Source organism: Moschus berezovskii, chromosome 8, assembly GCF_049115385.1.
Source record: "Moschus berezovskii isolate FMDL1 chromosome 8, NW_MosBer_1.0, whole genome shotgun sequence".
Taxonomy (NCBI): Eukaryota; Metazoa; Chordata; class Mammalia; order Artiodactyla; family Moschidae; genus Moschus; species Moschus berezovskii.
In genome coordinates this window covers 14,180,346-14,195,968 of record NC_142467.1, presented here as the reverse complement: position 1 = coordinate 14,195,968, position 15,623 = coordinate 14,180,346, and the positions used below count along the sequence as shown (strand labels likewise).

Here is a 15,623-nt window from a genome sequence, read left to right as displayed (position 1 = left end):
AATTTGGGTATAACTAGCCTTATCACTACCCACTCCAGTGTTCTTGCCTGGAGAATCCCAGGGACGGGGGAGCCTGGTGGGCTGCCGTCTATGGGGTCGCACAGAGTCGGACACGACTGAAGCGACTTAGCAGCAGCAGCAGCAGCAGCCTTATCACTGGCTAAATATTGCTGTGTTTTCCAGGTCTTCTTGAAAGAGAGACATGCATAAGACTTGCGAGCTTGTTAAAGAGCACCTCTGTCTCCAGCTCAGGACCCAGTTCCGATCTGTCTCTGTAATGAGCCTAAATAGACCTTTGAGTAGTAGAAACTGCTTTTGGAGATCCAGCAGGGCTTGATATATATGGCTTTTTAGGCCAGTTTCTGGGAGAATATGAAATACTGCTTTCTTGCCCTCCACTAGCATGTTTTGTTTGATTTTCTGTTGTTACTCTGTTTTCTATTTCATTGAGTTCTGCTCTTTATTATTTCTCCTTAGGTTTCTACTTAAGTTCAATTTGCTTCTTTTTCCCCAACTTCTTAAGGGTAGAAACTTAGATCATTGATTTTAAACCTTTTTCTAATATAGCAGTAAATTTCTCTCAATTTTTGATAGGTTATGTTTTTACTTTAAGTATTTTCTGAATTCCTTGTGGTTTATCTTGGACTCACGGATTATTTAGAAGTGTATTTTCTATTTTCCAGATATTTACCTAGAGATTGTCTGGATTTACTATTACTGGATTTTTGGTCAGAGAACATAGTCTTTAAAAAAGACTATTTCAGTCTTTTGAAATTTATTGAGATTTTTGGCCCATCTTGGTAAATGACTCATGGATTCTGTAGTTATTTGGTATAATGTTCTATAAATGTCAATTAGGCCAAATTGGTCGATAGCATCTTTCACATATCCTGTTGCTTTACTTATTTGTTGTCTACTTGTTCTATCAACTATGAAGAGAAATGATAAGATCTCCAGTTATAGTTGTGAATGTTTTTGTTTTTCTCTTGAGTTTTGCCATTTTCCGTTTATGAATTTTGAAGCTTTGTTATTATGTACATATGTATTTAAGAATCGTGTCTTATTCTGATAAATTTCTCCTTTTATCATTATAAATTTCATTCTATTTTGTTAAACTATTTGTCTTTTAATTTTTAATTCATCTCTTATAGACAGTGTATAGTTGAATCTTGCTTTTTTAAAAATACTATGACAATCTCCACCCTTTCGTTGGATGTTTAATCCATTAATAGTTCGTGTAATTATTTATGTAAGTGGGTTTAAGTCTACCATTTTGCCATTGTTTTTGTTTGTCCCTTTTGTTTTTGTTTTTCTCTTCTAATGCCTTCTTTTGGGTTAATTGACTATTTTTTAATACTTCATTTTATTTACTCTATTGGTTTCTTTGCTATGCATGTTTAAAAGTTTTTTTCATTGATTATTCTAGGGCTAATAGCATGCAACCTTAACTTTTTAAAGTCTGTTTATAGTCAGAATTGTATCACTTCACATTTTACCCCTGACTTTTCTCACTTCCTACTTCACACATCCAACCCCTCACTTAACACATCCATTTCGTCTTCTCAATTCACAAATATAATTTAATATAACTCTTCTTATTCACCCTCTCCATTTTTCATGCTCTTGTTGTCATATCTTTTATTTCTATTCAAAACTACTTGCATGTTATTCTTGTTTAAAAGAGTCTTTTAAGGAAACTTTAAGAAAAATAAAAAATATAAACTTACTTTTTGATAACTTATTCATCATTTTTGGTATCCTCCTTGCCTTACTGAAGAACTAAATTTCCATATGGTATTGTTTCCCTCCATCCTGAAGAACCTTTTTTTTTTTTTGTAATTTCTTATAGCACACATCTGCTTGAGAAGAGATTTGTCAGCTTTCATTTTATTTGAAAATATGTTTATCTTGTTTTTGAAGGATTTTTCACTGGATAGAGAATTCTGAATGGAATTTTTCTTTCTTCTTCTAGTCCTTTACAACAGGGAAGGCAATGGCAAGCCACTCCAGTACTCTTGCCTAGAAAATCCCACGGACGGAGGAGCCTGGTGGGCTGCAGTCCGTGGGGTCGCTACTAGTCGGACAGGACTGAGCGACTTCACTTTCACTTTTCACTTTCACACATTGGAGAAGGAAATGGCAACCCACTCCAATGTTTTTGCCTGGAGAATCCCAGGGACCGGGGAGCCTGGTGGGCTGCCGTCTATGGGGTCACACAGAGTCGGACACGACTGAAGCACTTAGCAGCAGCAGCAGCAGCAGCAGCCCTTTAAAAGTGTTGTTCTGTCATCTCCTGGTCCCCATTGTTGTGATGAGAAGTTGGTGTTCTTTGCATTATTTTTCTCCTGTATATAGCATATTGTTTTGGGGTCCCTTTAATGATTTTATCTTTGATTTTTCAGCAGTTCAACCATGATTAAAATAGATATGATTTTCTTTGTATTTATCATCTTGGGAGTTTGATGAGCTCTTTGGATATGATAAAGTAGTGTTTTCATCAAACAATACAATTTTAACAATTATTTCTTCAGATCTCTTTTTTGCTTTTATTCTCATGGTCTTCTTTTGGGGCTGCTAGTACATATGTGTTAGACTGATACTGTCTTACAAATGTCTGATGCTCTGTTCATTTTTCTGCAACTCTTTTTTCCTCTTTATTCCTCTAATTCGTAATTGGCAGTGATCTGTCAAGTTCATAGACTCTCTCTTCTGCTATCTCAAATCCACTGTTAAGTCTGTTCAGTGACTATGTTTGAAACGGACAGCCAACTAGCACATGCAATTCCACTCAATGTTATGTGGCAGCCTGGATGGGAGGGGAGTTTGGGGGAGACTGGATACATGTATCAGTTCAGTTCAGTTCAGTCGCTCAGTCGTGTCCGACTCTCCGCAACCCCATGAATCACAGCACACCAGGCCTCCCTGTCCATCACCAACTCCCGGAGCTCACTCAAACTCATGTCCACAGAGTCGGTGATGCCATCCAGCCATCTCATTCTCGATCGTCCCCTTCTTCTCCCGCCCCCAACCTTTCCCAGCATCAGAGTCTTTTCCGGTGAGTCAACTCGTCGCATGAGGTGGCCAAAGTATTGCAGTTTCAGCTTCAGCATCAGTCCCTCCAATGAACACCCAGGATTGATCTCGCTTAGAATGGACTGGTTGGATCTCCTTGCGGTACGAGGGACTCTCAAGAGTCTTCTCCAACACCACAGTTCAAAAGCATCAATGTATACATCACCTTAAACTATCACAGCATTGTTAATTGGATATACTGATACAAAATAAGAAGTTGAAAAAAATGTCTATTCAATGACTTTTTCATTTTAGTTATTGAACCTTTCAGTCCTAGAATTTCCATTTTTACCCCCTCCCATTTGGTTCTTTTTCTAGTTTTGACTTTTCTGAGACTCCCATCTGTTCATATATTCTTTTCTGTTGTTTTTAAACACAATGTCCTTGACTTTTTGAGACATGTTTATAATAGCTGATCTAAAGTTTTTACCTACTTTAGATACTGTATTTTTAAAAAATGGCTTTGTAGGGTGTTGATTTTTGTTTTAGTAGGCAGTTTAGTTACTGATTGATCTTCTTGTATAGGCTTAGCTTTATATTTTGTCGTGGCTGATCTGTGGAAGTCTCAAGGTTTTTCCCCAGGCCCCTTTACCTTAGCAAGACTCATCCTCCAAATTCTGTTTCTGCTGTGGCTTCTCTTCGGGCTTAGTTTTAGGCTTTGTTAGCGTATGTCTACAGTAGGCCTTATCCTGGGGTATGTTTTTACTCCTAAAGCAAAGCCTTCCTAGTGTTTCATGCCCAGAGTGTTAATGAGTTCCCTTTGTTTGGACTGGGTTAGACTGCCAGTCTTTCCCTTAAGTTGCTTGACCTCTCGTGTTTCTGTTAACCTTAATACAGCCACTCTTTTGTAAGCCCTGTGTAGTTACACGTCCTGCGTTGGCTAAAGACTCTCAGGAAACCCTTATACAAACTTCTGTGGTCCCCCCTCTGTATAACTCCCTCCTCCCCAGGACCCCATCTCTGCCTCCCACCCTTCTCTGCCTGGACTCCAGCTCACTGTACTACGGTCAGGAAAATACCCCTAAGGCAGAGCACCAAGCAGATGTGGCCTGATGACCCTTTCCTTCTGTCAGAGGTCACATTCTTGCCCCATCTCTTAGCTGGTACCTGAAAATAGTTGCATATTTCGTCCAGCTGTTTATGAGAGGAGGAAAGGTCTGGGACCAATTACTCTGTCATACTGGAAATGGAAGTCTCCCCCGGCATTTTTACATGCGTTAAAGTGAACTTTAGGGTAGCATGAAAGGGCACAATAAATCTTAGTCACCCTTGGAACCAAATAGGTAAAGTGAGCTTACGGTGTTCATGAACCGAACCGTTTCTCTCTGATCTTCCCACCTCCCGCCCCTAATTATCCATTCACTTGTCTTCTGTCTTCTTGAGGGAGACAAGGAGGGTGAGGGGAAGGGAAGAGAGATTGACCTTAGTTGGATCCTGCATCCTGGGCTGTGACCTTGGATGTTAACTGACCTGTCAACTGAAAAATAAAGTGCAGTTTGTGAAAATGCACTGTTATTAGTGGTAATGGTAGGAATGCGTGTCAGACTCTGCGTTTGTGTTTTATGACACTGCTTATACCTTGCAGTGTAGGCAAACAGGATGTTACCAGAAAAAGGGACTACTTAAAACTTCTTCCAAACTTATATACAGTGCTAATGACTGCCCTTAATGATGTGTCTAAACTCATGACTTAAAGTGGGCCTTGTAGTTAATGGGAAGAGGTTTTCTTTGAGTGTGGTCGGGGGGTTGGGTAATGTTTTGCCAGATTGGACTTGTATAGAAGAATCACTTTTTTTGTTATAAATTCTAGTCTTTCTATTTTCTTTTTCACCTTAAACTTCTTTAAAATAAAACCTCTTCTTGAATATAAAAGGACTGCTCATTAGAGAAATAGTTACTTTAGCTGATAGTTAGCCATCTTTTCAGAAATTGAATGGTTTCCATTTAGTAATGATCTCAGTTCAGTTCAGTCGCTCAGTCGTGTCCGACTCTTTGCGACCCCATGAATCACAGCACGCCAGGCCTCCCTGTCCATCACCAACTCCCGAAGTTCACTCAAACTCATGTCCATCGAGTCGGTGATGCCATCCAGCTATCTCATTCTCTGTTGTCCCCATCTCCTCTCACCCCCAATCCTTCCCAGCATCAGAGTCTTTTCCAGTGAGTCAACTTGTTGCATGAGGTGGCCAAAGTATTGCAGTTTCAGCTTTAGCATCAGTGAACACCCAGGATTGATCTCCTTTAGAATGGACTGGTTGGATCTCCTTGCAGTCCAAGGGACTCTCAAGAGTCTTCTCCAGCACCACAGTTCAAAAGCATCAATTCTTCGGTGATCAACTTTCTTCACAGTCCAACTCACATCCATACATGACCACGGGAAAAACCATAGCCTTGGCTAGATGGACCTTTGTTGGCAAAGTAATGTCTCTGCTTTTTAATATACTATGTAGGTTCGTCATAACTTTCCTTCCAAGGAGTAAGCGTCTTTTAATTTCATGACTGCAATCAGCATCCGCAGTGATTTTGGAGCCTAAAAATATAAAGTCTGACACTGTTTCCACTGTTTTCCCATCTATTTCCCATGAAGTGATGGGACCAGATGCCATGATCCTTGTTTTCGGAATGTTGAGCTTCAAGCAAACCTTTTCACTCTCCTCTTTCACTTTCATCAAGAGGCTTTTTAGTTCCTCTTCACTTTCTGCCATAAGGGTGGTGTCATCTGCATATCTAGAAGATATAAATGCTGTCTCACACATGGCGCTTTTCCCTCTATTTAAATGTCATAAGGGCCTCAGGAGAAGAATAATCCTTTATTGTTAGGGCCTAGTTTGAATATCGCAAGTTGCTACAGTACCTAATTGAATATACCAATTCTGCCCAAGAAGGCTTAATTTAGATTAGGTTCATTCTTTTAAAGTGGTTTTGGCTTGTTGATTTGAAAATACATCCTTTATAACTTCGTTTTCTCAGAAAATGTGATAGCAATTTAAAGGGGTTAATGTCTGTGGGAAGTTTGCTCCTTTTATCTGAATCTTGACCGCGTCGTTTGCTGTAGCTTTGCTTTCTGTCCTGTTTTCTAAATTGAACACCTCGGATTTTCCCCTTTGTCTCTCACCATATCCTCCCTGCATGTTTAACGCTGGATTAACCCTCTGGTCTCCCTTTCTTTTTTTTTAAAAAAGTTTTCATTGGCTTTTTATTTTTAATTATGGTAAAATTCACATAAACGTACATATACACACTTAGGTTATTTCCACCTTAGACACAGGCCAGCAAACAAAAGCAAATGGATTTAAGCCTTCTGTATGCCACATTTTCTTTTAGTTTGACCCTGTGTTTTGTTTCTTGATGTACAGCTGTGTGCCTCAAAAGAACTGCCTGCGGCACTTACTGCCTGGCTTTCCCTTCTTTCTTTGGGCCGCTGAAGTCAGGCTTTCCCTTGCCCGGCTCCTCTGAAGGCGCCTCGTAAAAAAGTCACTAGTTCGCGGGTTGCCAGATCTAGTGGCCTCTCTTTGGCTTCATTGTACGTGACCTTCCTGAGGCATTTAACACCAGCCACTTCCTTCTTCATGAAACCCTTCCTTTGCTTTCTACTGTCCTGATTTTCCTGCCTCTGGTACATTTTTCTCCTCCTCTGCGGCCCCACTTAAATGGTGATGCTCCCTGACTCTTACTCCCCTTCAGTGGTCTCATCTGTCTGCATGATTTTAATCCTCACTTAAATAAACACAGCTAATTCTGAAACCCGAGTCTTCCACCCAGATCCTTCTTTTGAGTCCAGGCCCACATAACATAATCCTTGTAACAGACTTACAAAGTAGTACTGTTTTCCATATTTAGTGGTGAGGAGATTGAAACTCAGGGATGTTTGGTAACCTGCTTAAGATCAAGCAGTCAGGAAGAGCCAGGATTTGAAGCTCTGTCTTACAGTGAGGCTTTCAACGCTTTGCACGCGTGTATGCTCAGTTGTGTCTGACTCTGCGACCCCATGGACTGCAGGCCACCAGGTTCCTCTGTCCTTGGGATTCTCCAGGCAAGAATACTGGAGTGAGTTGCCATTTCCTCCTCCAGGGGATCTTCCCGGACCAGGATCGAGCCCCCTGCGTCTCCTGCTTTGGCAGGTGGATGCTTTACCACTGAGCCACCTGGGAAGCCCCTTTACTGCTGTAATATGCTATTACTCAAATGTCTCTACCTGGCTTTCTGTCAGATCAGTATGTCATGTCCCATACCAGATGCCATCTTGTAAGTCCATTCTCTCTGCTCCCTTCCCGCGCGCCCCAAAACCAACAGGGGGAATGTGAAACCTGTATTCTCATCTCAGTGACTGGCATTCCCTCTTCATTATGCAAGCCAAAATGTGCACAGGCAGTTGACATAAACTTCCTTCTGTCTCCTCCTGCACGCCTGTCCCCATCATCCTTCTGTCTCCGTCATCCAGCCCAGCAGAGCATCAGTTCCTGTGTATTCTCACTCTTTAACATGACTTGTCATCCATCGTTCCCTCTTTTTCACTTCCACTGCTCCTGTCATTTGTATCCACCTGAGTTGCCAGTAATACTGATAATCCAACCCATTGCTTCTCATATTACCTGAGCTGGAGAATCAAGGTTCCTTGTTTTTTTGGTTTTCATTTTTAATCTGTTGTGGAAATTTTGTATCATGTAAAAAATGAATCATTGGAAAATTGAAAAAACAAAATATAAGCTCCACTTTTAAATTACTGAATTTGTTAAATATAACATTATTGTCAATCTGCTAAAGAAGTTTTTAAATATCAATATTCTTCATGTGGCCTATCACAGATGGATAACAAACAGTTTGCAGATTGGTGCTCGTACACAGACAACATCAAGGAGCACCAGTTCGCAGTATCTGATGAAAAGAAATGTTTTCTCTTTTCTTAGATCATAACCCCGTGGGCCTATGTTGTTTGAAACTGAAATAGTTCAACTAGGACCTTCTTTGCCTTGGGCTTATAGATAGCTTGTGAATGTGGATTTAAGAAGTTTTAGAAAATTTCCTGTTTCTTTAGGATCCCTTCTTTAAATACAAAAAAAAAAAAAAATCCCTTTAGAGCAAGGGGTAGTCATGTGTTACACTCAAATTTTAATGCTGAGATCAAAGTGTACTCAAGAACCTAAAGCAGGATTTCTTAAATAGACTCGGAAGTACCGTCTTCATGGGCTACCTGTAATAAAAGTATTTTTCCTTAGTTTGATATATTTAACTTGATAGGATTGTACACGCGTACAAAAGTTTGCTTCTAATATGCAGTAAAAATATAGCAGATGAGTTGGTGTGCTCTATTTCTGAAAGTTTAAAATCCCACATAGGTATTAATCTGATTGGATGGTAAATAATTAAACTAGGTTATCTGAATGTGGGCAGGCATCTGACTAAGCCCCAGTCAAAAGACTGGAAGTTGATGAAGTGCAGACAGGAGACACTAAAACGGTCAGACTGCAGGACACCCCTTGGCTTCAAACAGGGCATGGCTGAGGGATCAGAGATGCAGAGTTCTCGGGGTGGACTTCAGGCGGCCGCTCTGAATTACTAAGCTGAGACTATGACGAAGGATTGACGCTTTTGACCTGTGGTGCGGGAGAAGACTCTTGAGAGTCCCTTGGACTGCAGGGAGATCCAACCAGTCCATTCTAAAGGAGATCAGTCCTGGGTGTTCATTGGAAGGACTGATGCTGAAGCTGAAACTCCAATACTTTGGCCATCTCATGTGACGAGTTGACTCACTGGAAAAGAGTCTGATGCTGGGAAGGATTGGGGGTGGGAGGAGAAGGGGATGACAGAGAATGAGATGGCTGGATGGCATCACCAACTCTGTGGACATGAGTTTGAGTGAACTCTGGGAGTTGGTGATGGACAGGGAGGCCTGGCGTGCTGTGATTCATGGGGTCGCGGAGAGTCGGACACGACTGAACGACTGAACTGAACTGAACTGATACTTACAATTAGTTTAGAAATTTATTAAACTGTAGTGCTCAGACCCCATATTTGTCTGCATCAGGTCTGAGAGAACACATGGGCAAATGCCTGAGAGAACATCATCGTCCCATAGGAGGCAAAAAAGTCAGAATGGCCTTTTAATGACAAAGCAAATGAAGCAGCTAATCTGCACCACTGTACCAGGTATTTAAAACGACCACAGGAGGTGGGATGGGCATTCAGGATGGGAGGACATGCATTCACCCATGGCTGATTCATGTCGATGTATGGCAAAAACCACCACAATATTGTAACTATCCTCCAATTAAAATAATTAATTAAAAAAAAAAAAACTACCAGAGAAAAATTCTAACCACTGAGATTTTATTAAAAGTTTTACAACAAAGTTTTTGAGTTCCATTATGGCAGTATTTGCTCTGTTAATGAAGTCCGTGAGTCTCAAACACAATCAACTATCAAAACAAAACACAATTATGTCACAAGGAGTTGAAGCACTGAAGGATGTTTAGGAGAGTAAATTCCCAAAGCAGAATGTTATAACTGTTACCTTTTTTCCATTTCTAGATCATTCATATGAGATGGGTGGATGGCAGATTGCTGAACCCATATACCTAGAAAGTGATTAAAAGTTTTATTCAAAGTAAACTATAAAAGTAGCATCAGTCAATCAGTTCAGTCGCTCAGTTGTGTCCGACTCTTTGCCACTCCATGAATCACAGCACGCCAGGCTTCCCTGTCCATCACCAACTCCCGGAGTTCACTCAAACTCATGTCCATCGAGTCAGTGATGCCATCCAGCCATCTCATCCTCTGTTGTCCCCTTCTCCTCCTGCCCTCAATCTTTCTCAGCATCAGGGTCTTTTCCAATGAGTCAACTCTTCACATGAGGTGGCCAAAGTATTGGAGTTTCAGCTTCAGCATCAGTCCTTCCAAAAAATATTCAGGACTGATTTCCTTTAGGATGGACTGGTTGGATCTCCTTGCAGTCCATGGGACTCTCAGGAGTCTTCTCCAGCACCACAGTTCAAAAGCATCAATTCTTCTGCACTCAGCTTTCTTTATAGTCCAACTCTCACATCCATGCATGACCACTGGAAAAACCATAGCCTTGACTAGATGGACCTTTGTTGGCAAAGTAATGCCTCTGCTTTTTAATATGCTGTCGAGGTTGGTCACAACTTTCCTTCCAAGGAGTTGGGTAGGAGTGTATTAAATCAGTATTTAATCTCAGCTGCCTTTTTTTTTTTTTGATACTGGCCTGTGTATTTAGCTTTCTTATTTCATTACTGTGATATGTTGTTACCTATAATTGAGTTTTTAATGAATAATTCCAGAATATTACGAGCATCATCTAATTCAGTAGCTGTGAAATAGAAATAAGTCTCAGTGGTTTAAAAAAAAAATCCTTACACGAAATGTGGTCTTTCTAGTAGACCTTTTATTGTGCCCTATCTCCCCTAACTCTGTGCCTGGTCCTTACGTTTTGTTTTGTTTTTTTCAGATCGGCTTCAGCTCCCCAGGAATATGATTGAAAACAGTATGTTTGAGGAAGAACCAGATGTGGTGGATTTAGCCAAAGAGCCCTGTTTACATCCTCTGGAGCCTGATGAGGTGGAATACGAGCCCCGGGGTTCACGACTGCTGGTGCGGGGTCTTGGCGAGCATGAGCTGGATGAGGACGAAGAGGACTATGAGTCATCTGCAAAGCTTCTGGGCATGTCCTTCATGAACAGGAGCTCGGGGCTCCGAAACAGTGCGGCCGGCTACCGGCAGAACGCGGATGGGACTTGCTCGGCGCCCTCGGCCAGGACCATCGTGGTCTGCGCTTTCATCATCGTCGTTGCTGTTTCGGTAATCATGGTGATTTACCTCCTGCCCAGGTGTACCTTTACCAAAGAAGGCTGCCGTAAAAAAAACCAACCCATGGAACTGATTCAGCCGATCGCAACAAATGGAAAGTTGTTTCCATGGGCCCAAATCAGGCTGCCCACTGCCGTTATGCCAGTGCGCTATGACCTGAGCCTCCACCCAAACCTAACCTCGATGACGTTCAGGGGTTCTGTGACGATTTCGCTTCAGGCCCTTCAGGCCACGTGGAACATCGTTCTTCACAGCACAGGCCACAACATTTCCAGAGTGACCTTTATGACTGCAGTTTCAAGCCAGGAAAAAGAAGTTGACGTCCTGGAGTACCCACTGCATGAACAAATCGCCATTGTTGCCCCTGAGGCTCTGCTTGAAGGGCACAATTATACCTTGAAGATCGAGTATTCAGGAAACATATCTAGTTCTTACTATGGGTTTTATGGCATCTCCTACACAGATGAAAGTAATGAGAAAAAGTATGTAGCCCTCTTCAAGGATTCTGCTTCTTTGCTCTCTGATGACTTCTGCAATGTGGATCTCTTTGCCCACATTAGCCTCATCGACTGCAATTATTATTATTATTATTTTTTTAAGAGATTAGGTGCAAAATACTAGAATGGTGATTTGAAAGAGTATACTGTAGCTCAGATGGTAAAGAATTTGCCTGCAATGCAGGAGACCCGGGTTTGATCCCTGGGTCGGGAAGATCATCTGGAGAAGGGCATGGCAACCCACTCCAGTATTCTTGCCTGGAAAATCCCATGAACAGAGGAGCCTGGTGGGTTACAGTCCACGGGGTCACAAAGAGTCAGACAGCAACCTAGCCACTATCACTACTGCTACTCTTTCTCTCGGTCAAAGCCCTGAGCATATATCATGATATATGTCATGTGTCATGGTGGAGGTGGGGGCATGCTGACAGCGGGAAATGGCTAAAGATTACATCAGTTACAGTCTCAGTTACAAGAATCTACATTTTCTTGAACTTTTCGTATCTTATGAATCTAGTTTCTGTCCCCTAATAAGGTCTCTATGTGAAGCAGAGAGGAAAATATTGATTATCCCTTAAGACTTATTTTGCTATTATGTGGAACTTTTAGGAGGTGCTTACCGACATAGAGAAAGGAAGCATGAAGAAGTGCTGTAAAGTTACATATATATATAATTTTTAGCATCTTTAATTTTTGCTCGTTTGTTTTATTATTTTTTTAGTGCCACTCTATTTTGGTTTTCTGATGGAAATTTTAAGAAAGAAATTTTAGAGAGATTTTAATTTAAAAAAAGGGACTTAAAACAGAAAATTCCTAGCCTCCCCATTTAGACCATATATTTTGTTCTTTGGCACGCTGCAGTCCTTGGGGTCACAAAGAGTCAGACACGACCGGGAGACTGAACAACAACATTCTGTTGTGTAACCTTAGTGTTCATAGATACAGCTTGAATTTCTGGAAGGATGCAGTGCACAGGTGCATACAGGTTATTCTTCAGTAGCAATAATGTCAGTTCTCTTACGTGTCCACATTCCTTGTCAGATCTGCCTAATGCTTTGGAGCATTCTCTCATATTCCTTTGCAAACCAGTGAATTATTGATGCTGCCCATTTGGCTAATGTATGCTGATATATTGAGAATAGATGAATATTTTAAATCTAAAGTGTTTTGATCCTTCTTAAATAGAGAAAGAGATAAGCAAAATCTGTACTCTATTCAGATAAGTAATTTTTCTCTTTCCCTTTAAATTTTTAAAAAATAAATGGCCTACTGGCTCTCACCATGAGATCTGACATGAAAAGCAAATTTAAGTTGCAGTGGTAGCTTGGGGCCCTTCTGTAATCTCCATCATCCTCTAGGAATTATAGGATATATATAGAAACAGTGTTCTTAGTATGCAACAAATCTTTGAATAAATCCCCTAGTCATCTCTTCCATTCAGATTATTGCCATTGGGTTCTCTTGGACCTCCCTATATGTAATGGGAAGAATGGTGGTTTTGGATATTGCCACTTGTTGACTCTTGCTATGGGCTGGATTGAGTGGTGAAAAATGCTAGAGAAGTGGAAGACAGATTCTTACAACTAAGACATAGAGTATTTTCTCACACTCTGCTGTTACAGAAAACATATATAAATTTATTTACCTGGTTCAATGAAATGAATGCCCCACCTAATTGTATATATTGATACAAGATAAAAGTTTAGAAGATTATACCTTTCAAGGGATCTGAAAACTATAATTCAAGACAAAGTAACTAAGGAATATATCCCTTATCGATTGGAAAATCGAAGTGTGTATAAATGTCAAATGCACTGACACTGCTTGTGGTAGAGGAACTTACCTGTGTCATCTATGAGGTGGAGCTGGTCAGTGACCTTGCAGTTAAATCTAGAAGTTGTTGACGATAGACTTAAGGTTCTAGGTAACAAACTGACCCTAAACAAACTAGTACAGAAATTTAGGGTGGGGATGTGGTTTATTTCTTTGTCTTTCCATCTCTCAGTGTCATTTTCTTGAACGCTTGAAGCATCTTCTTAACCAGACCTCTGACCTCTAATCCAACTACAGCTCTCCCCTTACTCCTTCCCCCATAGGCTGCCAGACTAGTTCTAGAAGCACAGACCTGACCTTGTTGGTCTTTGGTTTATGATCCTCCAGCAGTTCCTCATTTTCAAGATGACTTGGTTCAGTTTCTTTCTAGATCTGGGAGTTCTGGCATTTTTTTCTTTTTCTCACAGCCCTCACCGTCTTCATGAGCTTCATGCACACTTCCCTGGATTCCACTGATAGTGGCAGCCCATATTTACTCGAGAACTGAAGTGCTAGAAGCTGGTGCAAGCATGCTGTATGTTTAGTTTTTTTATCCTGTCAGACTCATGAAGGGGTAGAAATTTTATTCGCTTGTCAGATGAGGAAGCAGAGACACATGAAAGAACTCATGCAGCAGCTTTTGACTAGCAAGTAGCAGAGGGGAATTCGCATCTTGTCGTTTTAACTACAAAGACCACATATTCTTACCCATTGTGGCACACTGCCTCCTCCTCCACCTGTTCACACATCCTTACCCACTGTTATCACCAGTGCTTAGGGTTCTTTCACCTGACCCTCAGCTAATTCATAACTGTCTGCAGTGCTGCTGGAGGTCGTCCTCAGACTGCAGCTGGTATTTCTGAAAGCAAATCACTGATGAAAGAGCAAGCTTTGTGGTATTCAGCTTAGATTGTAAGTATCATCAATTAGCAACCTTCTCAAAGGGATTCTATATAAGAGAGTTATTATTGCATCTCTTTTAACATCTCTTTGGTCTCAGAACATTATAATCCAGTTTTTATCCAAAATGATGGTCCAAGTAGACTCTCATATGAATAGTACAAATGTCATCAGACTTTATCCCCCCACCCCAGTCCCTTGCGGCCCTCTTCCAAAATCTTCTGTTAACTGGGTGAGAATTGGGGAGTTGAGTGAAGAGACAGAATGTCAGAAACATGTTTCAGTTGTTTCATGTATGTTGATTGCTGTCATTCTTGCAGTTTGCTCTAAAAAGAATTAGTTATTTGGGCATGAAGGAAGAGTTATGACTATCTAGTATTTATAACAGACATCTGTGTAGGGCTTTGTGGCATAAACGTGGTTGTCATTAAGTATCAAAATAGAATTTTGAAATAGAGTCAACACCCCTAAATATTTGGTAAGGGATCCTATGTCAATCCTAGTTTCACAAATAAGGATATGGGATGTAGGTCACTGATATGCTTAAGTCACATGGCTGGTAAGTTGCAGAGTTTGGGTCTTCTGCCTTTAAATCTTACATTCTTTACCTCTTGCCTTTTAAAAATTATCAGTGGAAACTAAGTCCCAAGAAAGCAAGGCCATCATCTCCAAAGTGGTAGCTGTCTAAGTGCCATATTGACTATACTGATTATGTTGATTTGTGCACACCAGCACCACATTTGTGCCGATTGCTCTAGGGCCATGTTTGGGTGATTTCCCAAATGCAGAAATTCTTCTTCTGAATTATTAAATTATTAATAATTTAATAATAATATTAAATTATTAATAATTTAATAATAATATTAAATTATTCTTCTGCTGAATTAAAAATCTACTCTTCCTGTCTGTTTATGCTTTTCCACCAAGCTTTAGTAGAGGACCTACAGTTAAATCCTCAAGTGCTGTAGCTGTGTTGTAGGAGGGTGAGGAAAAATTTTGATTCCCTTCTGCAGAGAGTAAAGGACACCAGCATTCTGCCGGATGCCTAGTTTTCTTCCGTCTTTGTTCTAGTGCAGATTGTGAGTCAGGTTTAGTGTTAACGCAGCCATAGTCCGTACAGATGAATAAGGACAATGGATGAACATCTTTCATACTATTCTTTGCTCAGAAACCTTTTGAAGACCGCAGTGGCCAGCTCTCACCTACCTCTGTGGCTTCATCTCCAGCCACATTGGACGTCCACCCCCAGTCCTTGAACATGCACTGCTCTGTCCTTCCTTGTGCTTTCTGCTTTTTCTAGACCATGTCTTCCTCCCTCTCTCCCTTTGCAAATATTTCTCATGCTTAAAGGCCCTCTTCATGTTTTGTCAACAGTTCTCTTGCAGTGCCTCTACCACTAGGCAGAATTCCTACCCTTTGTTCCCACTGCTTCGTTCTCACCATTAGGGCATGATTTACAGCCTGAGAACTTTGCATCTATTGTATAACCTCTGCCTCTCCCAGTTGACTGCAAATCCT

At 40.9% G+C, this 15,623-nt stretch overlaps 1 protein-coding gene across 3 annotated transcripts in view; it reads left to right on the top strand.

Moving 5' to 3' along the window:
• The window catches only part of LNPEP (leucyl and cystinyl aminopeptidase), a 113,230-nt gene that overhangs the window by 32,482 nt on the left and 65,125 nt on the right, over positions 1–15,623 (top strand). For 2 of the 3 annotated variants that reach the window (XR_016037979.1, XM_088838452.1), the window contains exons 2-3: positions 9,098–9,219; positions 10,538–11,378. Coding sequence is in view for 2 of the 3 variants with exons in the window: in XM_088838452.1 (XP_088694578.1) it covers positions 9,120–9,219; positions 10,538–11,378 (941 nt within the window). In the remaining variant the exon portion in view is untranslated. The remainder of the gene's footprint in view (positions 1–9,097; positions 9,220–10,537; positions 11,379–15,623) is intronic. The other variant, XM_055429485.2, reaches the window with a different exon arrangement.